Source organism: Ovis aries, chromosome 1, assembly GCF_016772045.2.
Source record: "Ovis aries strain OAR_USU_Benz2616 breed Rambouillet chromosome 1, ARS-UI_Ramb_v3.0, whole genome shotgun sequence".
Taxonomy (NCBI): Eukaryota; Metazoa; Chordata; class Mammalia; order Artiodactyla; family Bovidae; genus Ovis; species Ovis aries.
Window position 1 is genome coordinate 273,358,749 of NC_056054.1, and position 22,579 is coordinate 273,381,327.

The following is a 22,579-nucleotide window of genomic DNA, read 5'->3' on the forward strand; positions in this document are numbered from 1 at the left end:
TTTGCCTCTTCCACTTTTGTTCTTTTGTGACTGTTGAGTGGAGTTTTCCAGAGACTGCTTGATATGTGCCATCACGAGAACGAAGAATACGGGAGCAGAAATGAGAATCCAGCTCTCCTATTAAGCCCAACAGGAAGGAGACTTGCAAAAGCCACAGAATGACGGCTTTCTTTCCACAATTTTTTTTTGGGAGGGTTTGGGAAATGTTATTTTGCTAAGATATACATGTAATAGGTTTATCACTGTCACTTTTAATGAATGAATACAGTTTTAAAAATAAAAATTCATTTTAAAATGAATACAGTTTTTAAAAATGGGTAATAGATGCTACCCATAAAAACAGAATCTCTCTGCAATGCTCGGTGATCACATGGGCACGAAAGGAACCTGGGGCCCAAAAGCGCCAGGTCGGCTGGTGGCACCAAATCACACCCGCCCCACCCACGCCCTGGGCTGCCCTGCAGAGACCCGCTGGAGGGGAACACGGGCGTGTGTTCAGTAACAGCGAAGCAACTATTCCTTCTCAGGCCCTCCTTCACCCCTTCTGATTTCCCCAAGGAGAAAGCCTGCATTTGGAGCCACTCTGCTTCTTCACATTTGCTCATCCCCCTTCTAAGAAAGGGGGAGTTGGTCAGGCTCAGAGCCTTCCCTGGAAAGGGAATCTGCTAAGAATTTGATAAAGAAACTGATACAATCACTGGAAATAAGAGACTGCTGCTCTCAAAGTCAGCAAGCTGGGCTCATCCACGTGACTCTTCACTGAAAACCTTGCTTTAAACGAAATTATTGCCCTCTGATGGCTTTTCACTTACAGTCATTAAGTCTCACTTTCAAACAAAGGACAAATGTGAATCCAAGTGGGAAAAAAAAATACAGAGCAAGAATAAAGCAGAAATTATGACAGAGGCAGAAGAACAAGAGATTTGGGATGTAAAGTCTCTGCAGCAGGAACGTTCCAGAATTCCACAGTGCAAGGCACCATCAGACACGCTCTGACTTCCCAACCAGTTCTAAAGTAACCGACATGTTTTTAATGCTTCTACAGATCATGTTGTTTATTTTTCCCGCCACCCATCCAATCTGTTCTTTAAGTGCACTTGTGGCAGCTGCTAAAACACAAAGAAACCACTTTCCTGGGGCTTTGGTGAGAAGGATCAAGCGCCCCCCAGGCTATCTGCAGAGCTTTCCGCAACACCGGAGAAGCTCTGAGTTTGCGCAGGGCTCAGCAGAGGCCACCGGCCACACGTGGCTAAATGAAAACTTGATGTGTGCCTAGTGCGGCTGACTGGATACTGTACTAAATTGTCATTTTTAAAGTAGAACTCGAGTCGCCCCACAGGGCTGGTGACTGTCATCCTGGGCAGCACGGGTCCGGCTCCTGAACCCGGATTCCGCTCTGCGCTCCACCCGCAGCAAATTGGGAAAACTCAGCAGTGGCCACAGGACTGGCAAAGGAAATTCTCTTGCTTTTTCTATGAGCCAATGGATGTTGGCAATTTGATCTCTTGGTTCCTTCACCTTTTCTAAGTCCAGCTTGAACATCTGGAAGTTCTCAGTTCACGTGCTGTTGCAGCCTAGCTTGGAGAATTTTGAGCATTACTTTGCTAGCGTGTGAAATGAGTGCAACTGTGTGGTAGTTTGAACTTTCTTTGGCATTGGAATGAAAACTGACCTTTGCCAGTCCTGTGGCCACTGCTGAGTTTTCCCAATTTGCTGTCATATTGAGTGCAGCACTTTCACAGCATCATCTTTCAGGATTTGAAATAGCTCCACTGGAGTTCCATCACCTCCACTAGCTTTGTTCGTAGTGATGCTTCCTAAGGCCCACTTGCCTTCACATTCCAGGATGTCTGGCTCTAGGTGAGTAATCACACCATCATGATTAACTGGGTCATGAAGATCTTTTTTGTATAGTTCATCTGTGTATTCTTGCCACCTCTCCTAATATCTTCGGCTTTTGTTAGGTCCATACCATATCTGTCCTTTATCGAGCCCATCTTTGCCTGAAATGTTCCCTTGGTATCTCTAATTTTCTTGAAGAGATCTCTAGTCTTTCCCACTCTACCCACTGGAGTGGGTAGCCATTCCCTTCTCCAGGGGAATCTTCCCGACCCAGAGATCGAACCTGGGTCTCCTACATTGCAGGAAGACTCTTCACCATCTGAGCCAACATCTTTCACAGCAAAGGAAGAAAAGGTATGTTTTCCTGGTCCAGGATGCAGTCCAGGACTCACACAGGATCTGGTTGTTAAACTCTCTCTAGTTTCCCGAATCTGGAAGTGTTCTTCAGTATTTCACGGCCTTGATAGTTTTCAATAATATGAACCAGTTATTTTATAGAATGTCACTTTGGGAAAGACTCACTTTCAAATCATCCTTTTTTGTTGATGTTACACAGGCAGGAGCCACCAGAATGGAATCTAACCAATACAATAAAAAAATATGTGTATGTTTAGGACTTTGCTGGCACTGCAGTGGACAAGAACCCGCCCAGCAATAAAGGGGACATGGGTTCAATCCCTGGCCAGGGAAGAGCCCAAAGCCACCTGGCAACTAAGCCCAAGCGCCTCAACCACCGAGACCACAAGCTGCAGCTAGGGAAGCCGGCGGTCCTGGAGCCCGCGCTCCCCAACAAGAGACGCCTGCCCACTGCAGAGGAGGCGAGCCGCCACTCCTGGAGCAAGCCTGCAAGCAGCAAGGAGGGCCCAGCCCAGCCAAGAATAAATAAGTACACTTTTAAACTATTAAAATAAATGTATTTTTAAAACTGTAAAAATATACATATATATATATTTAAATAGCCTAAGGTCCAAAGCACCACAAAGGATAAAACCCTATAATCTTCAGGGATAAGGGTCAGTGGTTTAAGGCCTTGGAAGAGGGACAGAAGTTACATAACCACACACACACACGCTCTCTCTCTCTCTCACAAACATACACACACACTCACACACACATATACACACTCTCACATACATACACTCTCACATACACACACACACTTACACATACACACACTCTCAAACATACATACATATACACTTACACATTTACACACACACTCTCACAGACACACACATACACACACTGACACACACACTCTCTCATAAACATACAGACAAACACACAATCTCTCTCTCACAAACAAACACACTCACACACTTACACACACACAAAGCTGAGAAGGCTGACAGGACTCGCTGCCATTTCATTCAGGGCCAAACACGTGTTTCTAAACCCACAGGATTCTTTATGTGAGAGGAGGCAGGATTGCTGAAACGGTGGCATTTTACAAGAGTTCAGCCACAAGTGAACTATTTTCCATGTCTACACTGAGAGGCTTAACACATTTCCTCAACCTGAAGCCCTACTTTTTCCCCCACGCTTGCAAATATCGATCTCGGATCATAAAGCTAATTCGCACACTTATCAGGAGTGACGCGTCAGCCACGCATCAGGTGGTCCTGTGTCACAGGTCTGTTTCAGAATGAACACAAGTGTGGGCATCAGGGTGGTGTGGCGAGTTCAGAGCCGGCCTCGGGGGCTCCGGGGAACAGGCAGCACAGCCTCCCTGGAGAGCACGCGCCCCCGCCCGGCACTGCAGGCAAGATGCTGCCCACTCCTGCTGGAGGACCTTCCTCCTGACACAGCTCACGGAACAGAAGGAAGGGAGGGCGGAGGACGCAAAAGAACCAAAGTTAAAAAAACTGCTGCTGCTGTGAGAGACATGGAAGGACCCAGAAGAAACGGCTGAAAACGTCAAAAGAGGCTGCTTCTAGCAGATCTGGAAGCGGGAAGGAACGCGGCAGAGGACTTCCATCTTCTCAAGGGCTTTTCTTCGACTGTGCACAAGTGCAGCTTCAATAAGGATCGAGGTTTGGCCGCAGCACAGATTCACCTACGTTTTTTATTTCCCCGTGATCAAGACTGAGGACGACTCAGCCCATTCAGTGTGTTGCTAGATTCAAACCAAAATCTGTCCTGCCAGTAAACTGGTACAGCCGCTGTGGAAAAGAGCATGCAAGTTCCTCAGTCAACTAAAAACAGAGCTGCCACCTGACCCAGCAGTCCTACTCCTGGGCATATATCTGGAGAAAATGAAAACTATCATTCAAAAAGATGCATGCGCTCCCTGTGACCACAGCAACGCTATGGCCTGGAAACGACATGAATGCCCTGCAAAGGGGAATGGATAAAAAGACGTGTGCGCAGGTGTTAATGTGGGGGCTTCCCAGGCGGCGCAGTGGCAAAGAATCTGCCTGTTTGATCCCTAGGTTGGGAAGATCCCCTGGAGAAGGAAATGGCAATGGATGGAAACGGCTTTCTCTTGTCTGGGAAATCCCACGGACAGAGGAGGCTGGGGGTCACAAAAGAGACAGACGCAACTTGGTGACTAAACAACAATATATATGTGTGTGTGTGTGTGTGTGTGTGTGTGTGTGCACGTGTATAACGTGTGTTTGTATATATTAATTCACACAATGGAATACTACTCGGCCGTAAAAAAGAATGAAACCATGCCATCTGCAGCCACATGGGCGGACCTAGAGATGATCGTACTGAGCGAGGTAAACCAGACAGAGGCCAACACCATGTGCTATCATTCGTAAGTGCGATCTACAATATAACACAGGGACTTCCCTGGTGGTCCAGCGGGCAAGACTGCTCTCTCACTGCAGGGGGATGGGTTCAGTCCCTGCTTGGGGAACTAAGATTCCACAAGCCACACAGTGTGGCCCCCAAATAAAAGAATAAAAAGGACATCCCCGGTGGGCCAGTGGCTAAGATTCCACCCTCCCAAAGCAGGGGGCCAGGGTTGGATCCCCGGTCAGGGAACTAGAAGCCACATGCAGTAAAGATCCCACATGGCACAGCGAAGACAGAGCACAACCGAATAAAATAAACAAACAAAATATGACAGGAAGGAACTCACCTACACAGAGAAACAGACTCAGAGGCATAGAGAACAGGTCCACGGTTGCCAAGGGGCGGGTGGGGCAGAGACGGGATGGAGTTTGGGATTAGCAGGCGCAAACTCTTACATATAATGGGTAAGCAGCAAGGTCCTGCTGTGCAGCACAGGGAACCATATTCAATATCCTGTGATAAACTATAATGGAAACGAATATGAAAAAGAATCTATATATATGTATAACTGAATCACTTTGCCATGTAGCGGAAATTAACACCACACTGTCAATCAACTATATTTCAATAAAACAAATCATTTTTTAAAGTCTCAGTCATTCACTATCAGGGATGGCAAAGCCTTTGCCCGTCATCTAACTCAGAGGCTGCCACTGCACAGAGCGGGTTACTGAAGCCTCCCTCTCACCACAGATGTATATCTGGCGAGTGTCAGGGCAGAGACTGAACACCTGGTCCCCAAGTCCTAAATCAGCGTTCCTCCCCCTCACCAGCCTCAGTGGGGACCTCAGAGGATGCACCCTCAAAACCCACAAACACACATCTTAAAACTACTTCAGCGCCTGGGCTCCAGCCTCAGACTCCCAGATTGAAATCCTGGGTTTTCATCCCACTGGCTGGGTGGCCCAGGAGAACTGGCTTGGTCTCTCAGCCCGTGTTCCAGCACCGTCCTCAAGAGCTGCTGTGAGAACTAACCTATATAAAACCACTTAGGACAATGCTTGGAATGCAATCAGCTTTTGATAAACAGTAGTGATTTTTATGGAGGTGTTGTTATTCAATAAACAGCAACGGTTAGACAGGAAAGGCCCACAGTTGGCTGAACACTTTACATGCTAGGTACAGGGGACACTTTACAATCATCACCTTATTTAATCCTTAACAGCTCTGCAAGATAGGTATTGCCGTTCCCCCTTCCAAGAGAAGGAAATGAAAAACCTGGAAAAGCTAAAAACCTTGCCAAGACTGCATAGCTTACGAAGAGGCAGGGGGAGGATTCAAATCTAGATTTCCTGAAGGCCCAAGTCCACGCTTTTCCTGTATCAGCTCTAAGACAAGTTTTCTTATGCTTTTTCAATCCCAAGTTTCATAGCATTCAAGTACGATTTGCTTGAACAAGTTCCAACCTGGGGGTGGTTATGGATCCAATTTCTAGCAAACGCCTACAACACCAGGATCCTATGTCTGCAGTGGGAACGCTAGCAAAATCCAGGGCAGGGGAAGAACGCAGCATGCCAAAAGCTGCCCGCCCTGAATTTATAAAGTGTCTAGCTATCGTACTCCGGGGCCCTGGGCGCCACTAATTTTTTATAATAGGCGTTGAAGCCGCGGTGTAATATTCTCTCAGACAAAATTTTAAAGAAATGGGGCAAAGCAGCAAAGAGTCCCTTATGGCAGAAGCCGTGGCACTGCTCAAAATGGCTCGCTGTGGCTTTAATTGCCGCTGGCTGGTTTAAGGGTCACTGAGAGGAACAATCAAAGTCCTTCCTCTGCTGGCTGGTTAACCATTAGAGCAACTCGGCAAGGCCCCACGAACCATGGCTGTTCCTGAAGCCAGTGGACTTCTGCTGGCTTCGGACTCAGTGTTACCACCCAGAGCATGGACCTTCTAAGGGGCTCAAATGCCTTGGCATTGACCCCGTCCAGAGATGCAGTGTAGGCCCGTCCTCCTGAATCTGCTGGGCTCCTGGCTGCCTGGACCAGCAGATCGCCACGGAAGTGCTGCTGTGGGACCCCCGAGGCTCTGGTGTTTCCACTTGGTCATCCTGAGACACCCACTGGGGGCAGCCAGACGCCGCGAGGAGGTCGGAGCACCTGGGACTGCCAGGCTGGGGCAGGCGGATGGAAACAGGGGCTAGCTGAGCCCGCAGCCAAGACGCAGAATCTGCGGCCAGACACCACGGCGGGGGGCTCCTCAGACAACCGGCCCAGCCGGGCCTGCGGATGAGCGCACCCAGCTGACATCGTGGCCACAAATGCCTGAGGCTCCTCCAGCGAGGACCACCCCTCGGAGCTCACTCCAAATTCCCGATCCACAAGTCATGGGCAAGAGAAAGCATTTGATTTGGGGTAAAGAAGTTTGGGGGTAATTTGTTAGATGCAAACAGGAACTAGGACCATGAGGAAGGACATTTCTTCTTCTTCAAAAAAGCTAAAAACCAGGGAGAAAATGTCAAATCTGCCTGTTTCAAATTTATCAGAATGAAGCTGAAGCTCTTTGTGTCAACAAAAGGGTCAGGTGGACAAAGACACCCGAACTCCGTTCATCATGCTGCGTGTGACTCTGACCCCACACGATAGGCATTTACATTAAGCGGGTTTGGCTGCAGTGAGAATACACAGCAGCAGGCATTCCTGTGATTGTCTTCCTGATGGCAATTCCTATCCGTCAGAGCAAACGCTAATGTCTCTTGGATAAGCCAGCAAAACACAGCATAGGAAAAAAAGTCAGGCCAGAAGAGATCAAAATTGTTTTCCATCTTCCTTTAAGGAAATGAAGGAGGCTGATTCTCTGAGCTCTCTAAGAGCACCTTTGCCAATCTGCAAATGACCGTAAGACTCTTGGTTAAGATGTGTTGCATAAGAGGGATACAGCCTCTACTCTAGAAGCATCTACGTGGTGATAGGCAGAGGAAGTACTTTCAGAGACAGAGGGCTGGGTGAAGATACCTGGGATGCCTGCCAAAGGATGAGGTTCAAGAGATGTTTAATTCATCCAGCCAACACACAAACACACACACACACACACACAAATACACTGCTATGTTAAAAGTCTCTACAATAAATGCTCAGAAGGAAAAACAATAGTTCAACATTAAAAGGCTGCCGCCCACAGGGACCACCTCTCTCTGGCAACAGGGGGATCTGAAGATTCTCTCAACCGTGGGGACGACAGTGCCGCCAACCCTCGGAGCCCGTCTTCCTTTGAGGTGACGACACCCTAGACACCCTGCAGTCAGAGGGAAGGTACCTGGATAACGCTGGGGACACAGTCGGGTCCCTGTACTGCAGGTGCCCAGGTTCCCACAATGGCGCCAGGAAAGTTCACATACTATCTGCAGAACTGTTTAAAAGGAAGACAGCCGATGTGTTTTCAGACAAGCAGACTCCATCTCAACACTGACAGCTATTTCTATATTCTAGCCAACAGCCTGCACTAACATCATTCTCCCTAAGTGACACTACAGTGGCTGACACTGTCCAAGGGCTATATGTACCTGAAAGTCTTTATCCATGCAGAAAGGATGCTACTACTCAAACCCATATACTAAGTTTGAATATCTAAACATTCTTAATACTTGGAATGTATCCCACTGTTCTATCTTGGGGATTGTTTTGTATTGTTACAAATGAGGGTATCTTGGCTGCAAACAACCCTACAAGGCTTTTAAGGCTCTTTTCAAAGCTCCATGAATTACCACATTGAGAATTTAACAATACAATAGTTCACCAAGCAAACCCACCAACATCAGGACTTATCCAGTTAGGGCAGGCACTACCAATCTAGAAATTTTTTCCTACCAGCCCTCATCGTTCCTAAAATTCCTTCCATGAAAATTCGTTTCTTTGATTCATAAAGATTTCTTTTTATAATAGTGCTACATTCTCCACCCTTATGCCCTGCCTGTGAAAATGGCCGTTGCAAATAATGCAGAAGACGTTGAGAAACGAAAAAAATAAAATCCTCAGCATTCTTAGCAGTAACCATTAATAACATGTGAGGCTACGTGCTTCTGAAACTACGATACTGCTTACCCCAACCCCACCATCAATCAACATGAGTCAAAATTTTTGCAGAATACAATGAACCAGAAAAGTGAAAAGCCACTGGGATGTCACAGCAATGTCAAACGGCAAAAAAGAAAACCTTGTAAAATCTTACTCTCAATTTCTGTGGGCACTGCACCTTAATCGGTAACAAGCAGAGTCACGTCTGTGGACAATGCTCTGATTCTCTCTGTTCTAGACCCTTTATTCCTCATATGTACACGTTATTGTACTGCAAGTATATATGCTTTTACATAAACTCTAGCATAGTTTTATACAACCATTTTCCCCACTAGCTTCTTTCCCACTGAACAGATGATGGCTATGCGTCCATATCCACACAGCATCCTATTCCGGTGTGAAACACTCTTAAAACTTGAGCATCTCCAAGCAGGGCAGAGTCCTACACCTCCATGAGCTCAGACCTTTGGGACGGAGGGGTTTGGGGGAGGAAGAGGTCACAGGTCGTGCTTTACGCCTCTGTGCCTGGGATCAAGGCTGCCCAGGCACGGCCCTGGGGCCGATGCAGTTCCAGAGCAGGCGCGAGGGAAAAGGGCCCTGCCCATTCTGCGGGACAGTGTGTGCAGCAGGAGCCACGGCAAGTCCACAGAGTCTGGCTCTAACCATGACTCCAGCCATTCATTCCCCAACTCACTGTAAGCAGGCACTGTGGGGGATACTGGGGCACAAAGATGGGGAGGCCAAGCCCTTCCTTCCAGGGGCTGAGTCCAGTGCACAGGGAGCCAGGCTGGCACAGAAATGACCAGAAGACAGCCTGAGAGAGAGCGTGAGACCGGTAGCGCTGCTCAGACAGACTTCTGGTGCCAAGCCTCCTGAGACTGAGTCAGCAGGTCTGGGTGGGGCCCAGGACCGGGCAATCGTAACTTGGTTCTGCGGTGCAAGGACCACGCCTTGATGGCATTTCTCGAGGGCAGGGGTTCCCCCCCAGGCAACCCCGTCCCCTTTCCCAGGGACACTTGCAAGGCTGGAGATGTTCCTGGTGTCACAACTGGGCAGGGGGCGCAGGAAGTGGTCTCATTTAGGGAGAGGATGCTATTAAACCTCTTACAATGGACAAGACAGCCCCCCACAGCAAAGAATGTCAACAAACAGTGTCACTAGCAGAGCTGGGCAATTCCGTGAAAGCAAGATACTCAAGGCCTTGGTTTTATCAGCGGAACAGGGAGGATCAGCTTGGTCACACACAGTCCTGCTTAGGATTCAGAGATGCAAAGTGCTTAGAACGGGGTCTGGCACACGGGAGGCACTTTTTTTGCCATTATTACTATTATCAGCTCTCGTTACTACTGAAGAGCAGCTAGGAGACAAGGACATTCCAGGAGGGACACAAGTCCTTCCTGCAAGGACCCCACCACGCTACAGCCCTCGCATGCCCTCTCCCAATAACAGCAGCAATGATATTTACTGACGGCTTACTACACAACCATCCGTGGGATGAGGAAACTGAGGTTCAGAGATGTCGAGTAACTTGCCCCAGGTCACACAGCCATCAAGGGACAGTCTGTCAACATCCATCCACTCGAACATCAGGTGAGCAGCCACTATGCCCCAGGCAAACCTCAGGAGGAGACACAGCCTAACACAGCACAGCTCAGGGGGAAAAACAGGTGATTTCCAGAGCCCGAGGTCTGTGGCTCCAGACCCGCAGAGTCCATCTTGCTGTAATCCTGGCCCCACGAGCCCTCTCTCTAGCCCCTTGCCTGGAGCCTGTCTCTGACAAAGGGACCTCATGGCAGGGCCCTGGGGAGGAGGGCGGAGCATCTCGCTGGAACCTTCCCTGCATCCATCCTGAACACCCAGCGGGTCCCCAAGCTCCAGGCCAGCCCCGCATGCAGGAAGCCGCGCCCTCCCTGGGGCTGGGCAGCAAGCAAAGCCCTTCTGCACACAACGTCTCCTCCTGCCTCAGGCCCCCCAGAACCCCCAGGCCACTCATGACTCCAATTCACAGACCTGGCAACTCAGGCTCCAAAGCAGCAAGTGCCCCCAAAGTCAGCGGAGCTCAGGTTCCAGCCACGGCACCTGAAGCCAAGATGTCCCTCCACACACCCCTTTCCCGTGACTCTGGGGTTTTATTTTCCCCCTCTGACTATAAAGGAGTACAAACTCAAAGCAAATAATTCAGAAAACACAGAAAAAATATAAAGAGAATACATCTCACTCATCTCTCCAGCAGATATAATAGCTGGCATGTAATTCTTTCCAGATATGTTTATTCGCATAAACATAGTTTTTAGAATAGCATCATGATTCTAAATCACGAACCCATGCTCTTGGAACCTGCTTTTTCCCATTCAGATGCATTTCTTGGTTAATAACAAGCTGGTCAACACGTGAAGCCCGGATTCCCTCAACCAGCGCCTGGGCTCTGTATTCATCTGTTTCAGCAACATCCTACTGACAGTTAGGCGGAGTCACAATTCTCCAGCATTTTCAAACAAGGCTGCGGTGAACCCTGCTAGACCTGGATCTGTGCCCAGTTACCCCCTTAGGACAAATTCTTCCAAGTGCAATCGCTGGGTCAAAAGTCACGGACATTCCAGCAGCAACAAGGGGACTGTCACCCAAGCAGGCAGCCCTGAGTCCTACTGATCTGATGGCCAAACTTCGGGTCAGAGCTGGGCGCCCCAGAGGCCCAGAAAAGACGTCACACCCAGCTGGCTACCGAAAGGTCTTCCCCCCCACCCCGCAGGCTCCCCTCCCCGCCACGCCATCCAGGCTGCGGGGCATCTGCACAGCCACTCTCCGCCCTCCCCTGCCAGTGGCCAGCCCTCCCGAAAACCTGAGTCCCCAGGCCTCGATGCCAAAGCCCCCGTTACATCAGAGCGCCCCCAACTCCCAAGACCCCGCCCGGGTCCCCCACTCTGTGGCCAACGCCCCCGGCACAGGAAGGACCCAGCATGAGCCAGAGCCACAGGAGGGCCTCGGGACGGGCTACACAGACGCCTCAAGGGTACTGCACCCTGCAACCAGATGCCCCCAGAGACAGTCAGCCTCACTGTGCAACACACACACACACAGCATACACACACATACACACACCACACACACACAGAGTCATGCAACACACACAACACAGAGACACACCACACCACACCCAGACACACAGACGCACACACAGACACCACACACACATCACACACACCACACATACACACCACACAGTCATACCACACACACAGCATACACACACATACACACACACCATACACACACCACACACACAGTCATGCAACACACACAACACAGAGACACACCACACCACACCCAGACACACAGACGCACACACAGACACCACACACACATCACACACACCACACAGTCATACCACACACACAGCATACACACACATACACACACACCATACACACACACACCACACACAGTCACGCAACACACACAACACACACAGAGACACACAACACACACAGAGCCACACCACACCACACAGACACACAGACGCACACACAGACACCACACACACACCACACACACCACACAGTCATACCACACACAGCATACACACACATACACACACACACCACAGTCATGCAACACACACAACACACACAGAGACACACCACACCACACACAGACACCACACACACATCACACACACCAGTCATACAACACACACACACCATACACACAGCATACACACAGCCATATAACACACACACACACCACACACAGCATACACACACATACACACACACACCACAGTCAGATAACACACACACACCACATACAGTCATGCAAAACACACACCCCACATACAGTCATGCAACACACAACACCCCACACACACCACACACAAAGACAGTCATGTAACACACACACATCACACACAGTCATACAACACACACACACCACATGCAGTCATGCAACACACACACTACACACAGACACACCACACCACACACAGACGCACACACACAAACACCACACACACCACACACAGCATACACACAGCATACACACAGCATACACACACACACCATACACACACACACCACACCACACCCATACATAGAGTCATACAACACACACACACCACACACACTCAGAACACACATACACCACACACACACATCTTACAGAAGAAAGTGCTGGGTACAAAGAGATTCCAGCCTCACTCATGCAACACACACACCCACACACCACACGCAACACACTCACACCACCCACACAGACACACTTTATGAAAGTACAAAAAGATTCCAGCCTCACTCATGCAACACACACACACACACACACACACACACACACACACACACTCCTTAAAGGAGAAAGTGCTAAGATGTGGCAACACTGTCCTCTGAGAAAAGAATCTCTCTCCCCCTGACTTGAGCTAGTAATTCATTAGGAAGAGTCCAGGCTGCTCCCAATTCACCCGCTCTTCTCCTCCCCCACCCCAACTTTCCAAGCTCGGGACAGTTTTTTAAAGAGAAACTGTTTGCTAGTTTTTGGCAAAGGAGAAGGTTGATGCTGGGTGCAGGCCTTCTGTGAGTCTGAGGAACACAGATGTCCAGAATTCGGATGCTTTTTCAAACTGCCTCCACCCAGGCACAGAGGGAAAGAAAGAGCACGGCCATTTACAATGAAGCGCCTCTGCCCCCGCTGGGAAGGGCAGGCTGAAAAAGTCAGTGTGCAGTGGCTTTCCGAGCCAGAAACATGTGCGTGGGCAACTGGGCCTGGAGAGCCCTTCCTGCTCCTCATCAGCGACCGTTTCACCCCAAGATGAGCCCACCTTCCGAGCAGCACGGGGGGTAAGGAGACACTACACATGGCAGTGAAGAGCTAAGGAACTGGGCGTGGAATAGTACAAATCCTGATGACAGCGACTTAGAAAGTCTCTGCTGCTTCTCGTTTCAAACCTTTGAGAACAGGTCGCGGGGTCGGGTACACAGCGTCCAAGTGCATCAGCACGTCTCCCGGCCTGCCGCACCCCGGGGCAAGGCTGCCACAAGCAGAGGGACCGCTTATCTTTCTCCAACCAGCTCCCCCCAACCCCAGGGCACCGGTGCCCAGCCCAGGAGGCGCCCCTCCTTAGCACTGACTGTTCCTCTGGAGGGTCCTTCCCTGCCCCAGGCCTGCCCCCTTCAGACAGGCTTTCAGGGAAGCACACAGTGGGTGCTCAAGAAATACTCCATGAGTTAATGATTAAAGCTGATTAACCAATGCGCCTGTGGGAAAATACATGTATTTGCTTTACTTGAAACATCAAGCTCATATTCAAGAGCCTTCTGATTAAAGGCTGGGCTTCTCTGGTGGCTCAGAGGGTAAAGCATCTGCCTGCAATGCGGGAAACCTCGGTTCAGTCCCTGGGTTGGGAAAATCCCCTGGAGAAAGAAATGGCAACCCACTCCAGTATTCTTGCCTGGAAGATCCTATTGATGGAAGAGCCTGGAGGGCTGCAGTCCATAGGGTTGCAAAGAGTCGGACACAACTGAGCGACTTCACTTTACTTCAGTGTTTCTGCAATTTCAACCTCCTCTTTTGTGAAATGTGCTCTTTAAATAGGGAAGTGTGTCCTTAGAAGTAGTCATGTGTGGATGTGAGAGTTGGACTATAAAGAAAGCTGAGCACTGAATTGATACTTTGAAACTGTGGTGTTGGAGGAGACTCTTGAGAGTCCCTTGGACTGCAAGGAGATCCAACCAGTCCATCCTAAAGGAGATCAATCCTGGGTGTTCACTGGAAGGACTGATGCTAAAGCTGAAACTCCAATACTTCGGCCACCTGATGCAAAGAACCAATTCATTTGAAAAGACCCTGATGCTGGGAAAGATTGAGGGCAGGAGGAGAAGGGGATGACAGAGGATGAGATGGTTGGATGGCATCACTGACTCAATGGACAAGAGTTTGGGTAAACTCCAGGAGATTGTGATGGACAGGGAGGCCTGGCGTGTTGTTGTTCATGGGGTCGCAAAGAGTCGGACACAACCGAATGACTGAACTGAACTTTCTACTTATAGTTAATACAAAATATTGGCTATATTCCCCATATTATACAAACATCCCTGAGGCTACCTTACACCCAATACTCTGTGCTGATAACCACTAGCTTGTCGTCTACACCTGTGAGTCTGCTTCACTTCTGCCATATTCCCCAGTTGGCTGTATTTTTCAGACTCCGCATATAAGCAGTATTACACTGTCTCTGTCTGACTTCTTTCACTTTCGGGTAATGCCCTCCAAGTCCATCCATGTTGCTGCAAATTTCATTTTTCACAGCTGAGTAACATTCCATTATGCATATATGTACCAAAAATGCTTTGGCTGCACCACGTGCAGGATCTTAGTTCCCCAACCAAGGAGCAAATGCAGTGCAAACCTCCATTCCTAACTACTGGGCCACCAGGGAGGTCCTGTACCACATCTTTATCCATTCACCCATCAGTGAGCGCATAGGGTTGCTTCCATATCGTGGATGTTGTCAACGGTGCATGAGCACCGGAGTCACCAATTCACTGGAATCACTCCGAGTCACGAGGGGTGCTGGGCCCTGCAGACCATAATCAAAAAGCACAGGAAAGGAAACACGGACAGCAGAAGCCCCGCCCCAGAGGCCCTGAAATATACACAGTCAGTCGTCGTTATCTGTGAATCTGTCTACTCACTAATTCCAGAAAACACTGTGCCGCTCTATAGCCATGCACGGGCCTGCACAGAGTGCAAGAGGCTCCAGGCGCCCGCGGGGCTTTCTCGGGGAGGAGGGACTGACTCCTCTGCCCTGCTCCAGCTCTCGTGCTACAAACAGGCGTCCTCGACACAGTCCATTTAGTGCCACACTTTCTGCGTTTGTGTGCTTTACATTGGTGGTTTTGCTGCTTAAAATGGACCCCAAGCCTAGTGCTAAAGGGCTGGCTAGTGTCCTAAGCCCAGGAAAGCTGTGATGAGCCTAACGGAGAAAACACAAGTTGAATAACCTTTGATCAGGCTGAGTCATGGTGCTGATGGCCAAGCTCAACATGAATGAACCAAAACTACACATTAAATAAGGTGTCTTTAGGGACTTCCATGTTGGTCGAGTGGTTAAGACTTTGCCTTTCCTGGATCACAGGGGTGTAGGTTCCATCCCTGGTTGGGGAACAAAGATTCCACAGGCCAGAAACTCAAAACAGAGAACAGAAACACTATTTTAACAAATTCAATAAAGACTTTAAAAATGGTCCACATTTTAAAAAAATCTTTACAATAATATCATGTGCATATTAAAAAGCAGAGACATTACTTTGCCAACAATGGTCCGTCTAGTCAAGGCTGTGGTTTTTCCAGTATAGTCACGTACGGATGCGAGAGCTGGACTAGAAAGAAAGCTGAGCACTGAAGAATTGATGCTTTTGCACTTTGGTGTTGGAGAAGACTCTTGAGAGTCCCTTGGACTGCAAGGAGATCCAACCAGTCCATCCTAAAGGAGATCAGTCCTGAATATTCATTGGAAAGACTGATGCGGAAGCTGAAACTTCAACACATTGGCCACCTGATGTGAAGAACTGACTCATTGGAAAAGACCCTGATGCTGGGAACGATTGAAGGCGGGAGGAGAAGGGGACAACAGAGGATGAGATGGTTGGATGGCATCACCGACTCAATGGGCATGAGTTTGAGTAAACTCTGGGAGTTGGTGATGGACAGGGAGGCCTGGCGTGCTGCAGTCCATGGAGTCACAAAGAGTCGGACACTACTGAGCAACTGAACTGAATGTGTCTTTAAACAGAAACACAAAGTTACGAACTGATCAGTGTACGTGGGGGACCAGCGGCTCACAGGAGCCTAATGAGGTTGAACTTACTGAAAGCCTTTGGTCACAACATTTCCCTCAGGAGCCAGTTTCCCGCAAGCTTAGCGGAAACTCCTGCAAACAAGAAGGACCATCCATGTGCTCAGGTGGCTGCTCCCTGGCCCACACCCATCTGTGCCCGCCCTCCCCCGGCACCCCCACCGCTCCCTCCATCTGCCGCTCCGCACACAGGCTCCCTTGTTCCGCTCAGTGTTTTCCGGAGATTCCTCTGTCGGGTCGCTCTTCTACTGGACTCTCAATCCGTAATTACTAGCCACCTCTCCATACCCCAGCCTCAACTGAGACATCAATGCCCTGAGGCAGGGCCTCTGTCTCGAACCCCTATCTGCTTGGATCAGCAGAGGCTGCAAGCCCGACACCAAGGTGGGTGCCCAGTGCCTGCCCAAAGGGACACAGCCCGCCAGACAACGGCCATCCGCTCCCCGGTGGGCTCTGTGAGTGTGAGCAGTGTCCAGAGAGCCTGCACAGAGGCTGAAACCCCACCAATTAGACCCGGGCTGCCCTCCTAAACCTGGTTGGTCTGAAGTGAGATGTGCTCTGCTCTAGGTATAAAAGATGTACAAGACTTCTCTGGGCACAAAAATGTGTGCAAAGCATCTCACTCGTGGTTTTCCTGTTTTGATTCCACACTGAAATTATTCTATCTCAAAAATTCTGGGTTAAAGGAAATTGGATGGAAATTAGCTCCAGCTGTTTCTTGTTCCTTTTCAACATGGCTGCTAAGGAAGTTTTCATGACGTCCAGAGTTTGCACTATACTCATCTGAGTCCACCAGAAGGAAATGCAACCCACTCCAGTAACCTTTGCCTGGAAAATTCCACAGACAGAGGAGCATGGCGGGCTGCAGTCCATGGGGTCGCGGAGAGTCGGACACGACTGAGCAACTAAGCACACACACCCTGGTCATAATAAGGCCACGGAAAGGGCAGCCGGTGACACAGGCCAGCCTGACCCCCTCTCCCGGCGGCTGCCAAGTGCCCTCCGGAGCAAGGCAGGAAACACCTGTCAGAGTTTCCCGTGACACTCAAGGACCTAAGTGTGTCCAGAAAGGGGCTTCGGAAATCAGGGCTGAAGAGAGTTGAGATGAAACAACTGTGCCTCAGAAGGGGAACACAACCTGGACAGGGGCCGGTGGGGAGCAGCCCTATAAATATGTGCTGGATGAATAAACCGTGCGTGCGTGCTAAATCGCTTCAGTCGTGTCTGACTCTGTGACCCCATGGACGGTAGCCCGCCAGACTCCTCTGTGCATGGGATTCTCCAGGCAAGAATACCGGAGTGGGTTGCCATGCCCTCCTCCAGGGGACCGTCCTGCTTTGGCAGGCGGGTTCTTTACCACTAGCGCCACCTGAGAGGCCCTGAATCAATCAGTACTTTGCTAAAAAATAAAAAACACAAAAATCTCTAACTTGTCTGCTGATATTTGGGATCGCAGGACATGAGAAATGGAAGGGGATCTGAAAAATGACTAGGCTCTGCCGTGTGGCTGACCTGTGAGGACACTGACCTCCATATCCTCCCCTGGAGAACTGGTAGTCCCTGCCTCCCACCCTACCTGCCAGGCCCAGGCCACCTGGTAGAACTGTCTACGATGATGGGAGTTTTCTCTGATCTGTCCAATACCAGGCCTACCGCGCCCCTGCTGCTGCTGCTATGACTGAGGAAGTGAACTTTTAATTTTATTTGTTATTAATTTAAATTCAAATAGCCACATGTGGCTAGAGGCAGCCATCATGAACAGCGCAGCTCTGGGCTGCTGTGACAAGGTGGAAGGAAGTAAAGCTTGTAAAACCCTCGGGGGACTTCCCTGGTGGCCCAGGGGCTGAGACTCTGCACTCCCAATGCAGGGGGCCCAGGTTCGAGCCCTGGTCAGACCCCACACACTGCCACTAAGAGCTCGCACATCACAACTACAGATCCTGCATGCTGTAACCAAGACTCACAGCAGCCAGAGAGAGAGACATTAAAAATTAAAAAAAAAAAACCTTTTTGGAAACGTCAAACCCTGATAGAAATGAAACAGGTCATGCTGCTAAATGAATTCCAAACGTGAGATTCTAAGAGATTTCAACTGCCCAACAAACAGTCCTGATTCATCATACGTGCAAAAAATTTCCACACACAGAAGGTACTTCACTTGGGGGAGAAGAGGGCTCACAGATGAATCAGAACACAGGAGGAGTCCCTCAGAAGCAGCTCGGCAAACTAGCTTTGCCTCTTGGCCACCTCTGGCCTCGACATGCAGGGACCAAGCAGGGTTGCCAGGCTGGTGGATCACATTCCTGAGACCTCCCACCCCCTCACCCGGAGGGACCAGCGGCGCCCGTCCCTTCTGCTGACCTTCCCGCCCCTTCTGCTACAGATGCCGGCCCTCCCACAGCTCCCAGACACAAGCCGGGGTTGTCAAACCTGCAGGGAAGTGGTGGGAAAACCGGCCACTGCTGGAAAGGGATGGGGGCTAAGTGGGAGCCACGAAGACTGTCAGTCTGTTCACTCAGGTGGGAAGATGCCCATGAACTTCAAATCGAGGTCTCGGCTCCCCAGATTTTTCCAGGCAGGAAAGCACTTCTGAGACTAAACAGCTTTTCTTTGCCATTAAGATCATTAATATTCTACACCCAAGCAGACAATAAAGAAAAAAAGCAGGAGAGTGGAAGGGCGGGGACAGGGGGGCAGCACATGGTTAGGGCCCAAAAGTCAAAAAAGATCTAAGTCTTTTTGAGGAAACACATGATATTTCCAAGCAGCAATGTAAGGAGTCGCTGTAAAATATTTAAGAGATTTTGTGAGCTCATTCATTCTTATCCATTAAAGGGCAGAGCTCATTTCCCCCCCTCAATCCTTCTAACTTTTCAACAGACACGTTAACTTTAGGGCTTAAGAGTGTCTAAAGCCCTTGGTTTGGGCCCCTCCGAGTTTCCAGGATGAAAAAACCACGTGAAATTGGATCCTCGTGTGTTCCACCCACAAGCTGGCCTCAGTGGTGTAATTCATTCTGTCGGGCAGCTTGCTATTGCTCAACTTCAAGGAGGGAACGCCAGCAACCACTCTGCAGCTATTAAAACAGAATGAACCAGCCTGGGGTCAGCAGGACAGGAGCCACCTTCGCTTCAGGACCCAGCTCTCTGTACCTCAAGTTCAGTCTCCCGCCTGTTGATGTCATCCGTGGATTGATTGAGTTTCTCCAGTTCTCCCTGATGAAGAAAAGGGACAGAAAAAAAAGACTTCAGGGATGCTTGTCTTTGGTTTCCACTGTGACTCAGCCCCAAAATCTGCAAAATTACTCTGGTCAGTTTGTAGGAAGAGGAACCAGTCCATATTAATTGTCAAGGAAAACAGTTGTGCCTTGGCTGGAAGAACAAATGAATGTCAGCATTTCTGAAACCCTTTTCTTGAGAGTGGCCTTTTTGAAAATGACTTAAGGTTCCAGGAATTTGTCTTTTCTTAGAAGGTCAATTATTTATTGCAGGTTTGTGCCTTCAGGTAAACCCACCTGTTATAAACGGTTTAGAGGCTAAATCAAAATAATGCTTTCTGCTTTAGAGCAGGAATTTTGCAGAAAAGATAATAAAAGAAAACAAAGCCAAGCCTAAAGTATTGAAATCATGCGAACCAAGGGTGGAATTCTGGCATTAACTCACCCAAAGTTGAGCATTTTTCTGTAGAAAGCATTTTCTTTTCCAACTGCCAATTATTCAAACTACCTAGCTGTTTACAAAACAACTAAAACTAGCTTTAATCCTGATCCTTTAAATATTTACAAGCTAACATTTTGTAAAAAGCGCCCAGCATGAAGTTAACTCTTTTTGCTCTGCAAACAAAGGATCTTGTTAACAGAATTCCCCTACCAAGAAAACAAAATGTAGTAGCCCAAACTGATTTTAATAGAATTCCTAATAGGAAGCTTTTTCCCCCTGATTTTTATCTTGCTCACCTGCCGTAACAATTCAGTTAAACACAACAGCTGAGTTAAATGAGCTTTTTAATAGATCTGCACACTGAAAAACCAATTAGGTCTCCAGAAATCGCAGTTCATGCTGAAAAGCAGGGTTTGTTACAAGTGACTTACGGAAGAGTGGAAACATGGGTCTTACAAAGGGGTGTGCTGTGCTCTTTTGCTTAGAGGGTGAAGAGGTTAAGCTGTCACTTTGAGATCTCGGCTAGGAAATTGCTTTTTAATCATCTCCCGGAGAAATGGAGGCGCAGGAAGCAGGCCAACCCTCTCGCCTTCTCGCGCGTCAGCTTTGCGCACCAGTTGGCCCTGGTTTCTGTTCACACTCGACCTCACAAGGAGGAAAAGCTGGGTTTTAAACCGTTTGAGGCCAGCCGGAGGGCTGCGCCGGGGGTGACAATAAACCCTTCGGTTTGCTAACAATGAATCGGCGCGGGGGCGGGGGTGGCTCCGGACGGTCCCCTCTGCCAGGTGAGGGCTCCGACCCCCGGGCAGGGCGGCCGCCCCAGTTGTAGGTGGGTGGCCGGCGCCCACCGCCCCGGGGGCGCGCGCTATGCCGCCGGCCGGGCTCCGGGAGTCCGGAGGTTGCGCAGAGCCCGCGGCGCGCAGAGCCGGATCGGGTACCCCCGAACCCGGCGAGGCGCCCCCGCCCCCTTTCCTCTTTGTTGCACGTCCGCCCCAAGCGCAGGGCACGCTGCGGGCAATCTCCCGGGTCCAAGCGGGAGTCCCGGCGATGGAGTCGGGCCGCGTCCGCGCGGGCACCGCAGCCTCCCCAGGAACCGGGCGAAACTCGGCGCTCGGAGCCTCTCCCCCGCAGCCCCGGGCCTCCCCGGGCCGCTCCCCTGCGCGCAGGCACCCGGAGCTCCGAGGCGGGCTGAGCGCGGAGGCCAGGGCCCCCGCGCGCCCCCCGCGCCTCCTACCTGGATCCGGGGGTCCACCTCCTCCTCGTCCGCCAGCCCGGGCTCCATCCCGGCTTCCTCCTCCTCCTCCTCCTCCTCCGAGTCCCGGGCGGGCGGCGGGCGCTCCGCCGGCCCCTCCGGGCGGTTCCGCCTCGGCGCCGCGTCCATGCCGGCTGCGGCCAGGGACGCGCTGGGCTGGCAGCCGCAGGTCGCGCCGGAGCCTCCTGGCCACGGCCGGGCGGGGGAGCTGGGCGCCGCTCGCGGCCGCGGGTCCCCGGGCTCCGGAGGAAGTGGGCGCGGTCGCCCCCTCTCCGCCGCGGCCGTCAGCGCCGGCCGCTCCGCCCCCGGCCCGCCCCGCGCCGCCCGGCTCGGCCCGGCCGCCCGGGGAACCGCGCTCCGTCACAAAACCTCCCCACCAGCAAGCCCGTAGGTGGTGAAATGGGGGAGCCCTCACCCCAGTTTTAACTTAGCCGCCGGAAGAGATCGCCAGCTCCCCAAGGTCGGCCGCCGGGTGTCCGGGTGCTCTTCCCCCTCCCGCCTCTGCCAAGGCGAAGTGACTCCGTGGAGGGAAATTGTTAATCGCTCAGTGGTGTCCGACTCTTTGCGACCCCATGGATTTAGCCCCCAGGCCCTCTGTCCATGGAGATTCTCCAGGCAAGAACACTGGAGTGTGTTGCCTTGCCCTCCTCCAGGGGATCTTCCTGACCCAGTGGTGAAAACCGGGTCTCCTGCTTTGCGGGCGGATTCTTTACGGTCTGAGCCACCAGGGAGGCACGTGGAAGGAAAGTCGGGGGGTATTTCCACCATCTGAAGTCCCCTTTAGAAGCTTGTCCTCCGTGACCTTGGACCAGTTGCAAGACTCAAACCCCTGTGTACACTCCAAGCATTTCTGTTCCCTTGGGTGAAGCTGAAGAAATGTATCCCCAGAAAAGGGAACGGAAACGCGCGCTCGCATAGCAGACACGCAATGACCCAGAGGGGAGCCGCCGGCTCCAGCTCCAGGGGTGGATTCCTTGTCCAAAGGCTGTGTCCCCACTGAGCAGAGCTCCACACCCAAGAAGCTCTGCCTTCAGAGTTGTGGGATGGCCCTACCTGAATAGCTGGGAAGCATGGGAAATCCATTGATCAGGGTTGTGGGTGGTTGCGTGTGTGCCTGCAGCCTTCTCCAGGAGATGTGAGTGTTAACCTCTGTAAATGGACACACTCCAT

At 50.7% G+C, this 22,579-nt stretch overlaps 1 protein-coding gene across 1 annotated transcript in view; it reads right to left on the reverse strand.

The window, feature by feature from the left end:
• SH3BP5 (SH3 domain binding protein 5) overlaps window positions 1-21,666 on the reverse strand; it is a 70,165-nt gene extending 48,499 nt beyond the window's left edge. Inside the window, exons 1-2 of the mRNA XM_027961858.3 lie at window positions 21,392-21,666; window positions 19,651-19,713 (exon numbers count right to left, since the gene is read on the reverse strand). Of these exons, the coding sequence (XP_027817659.2) occupies window positions 19,651-19,713; window positions 21,392-21,538 (210 nt within the window). The 5' untranslated portion in view covers window positions 21,539-21,666. The remainder of the gene's footprint in view (window positions 1-19,650; window positions 19,714-21,391) is intronic.
• Between the last annotated feature and the right edge of the window lie 913 nt (window positions 21,667-22,579).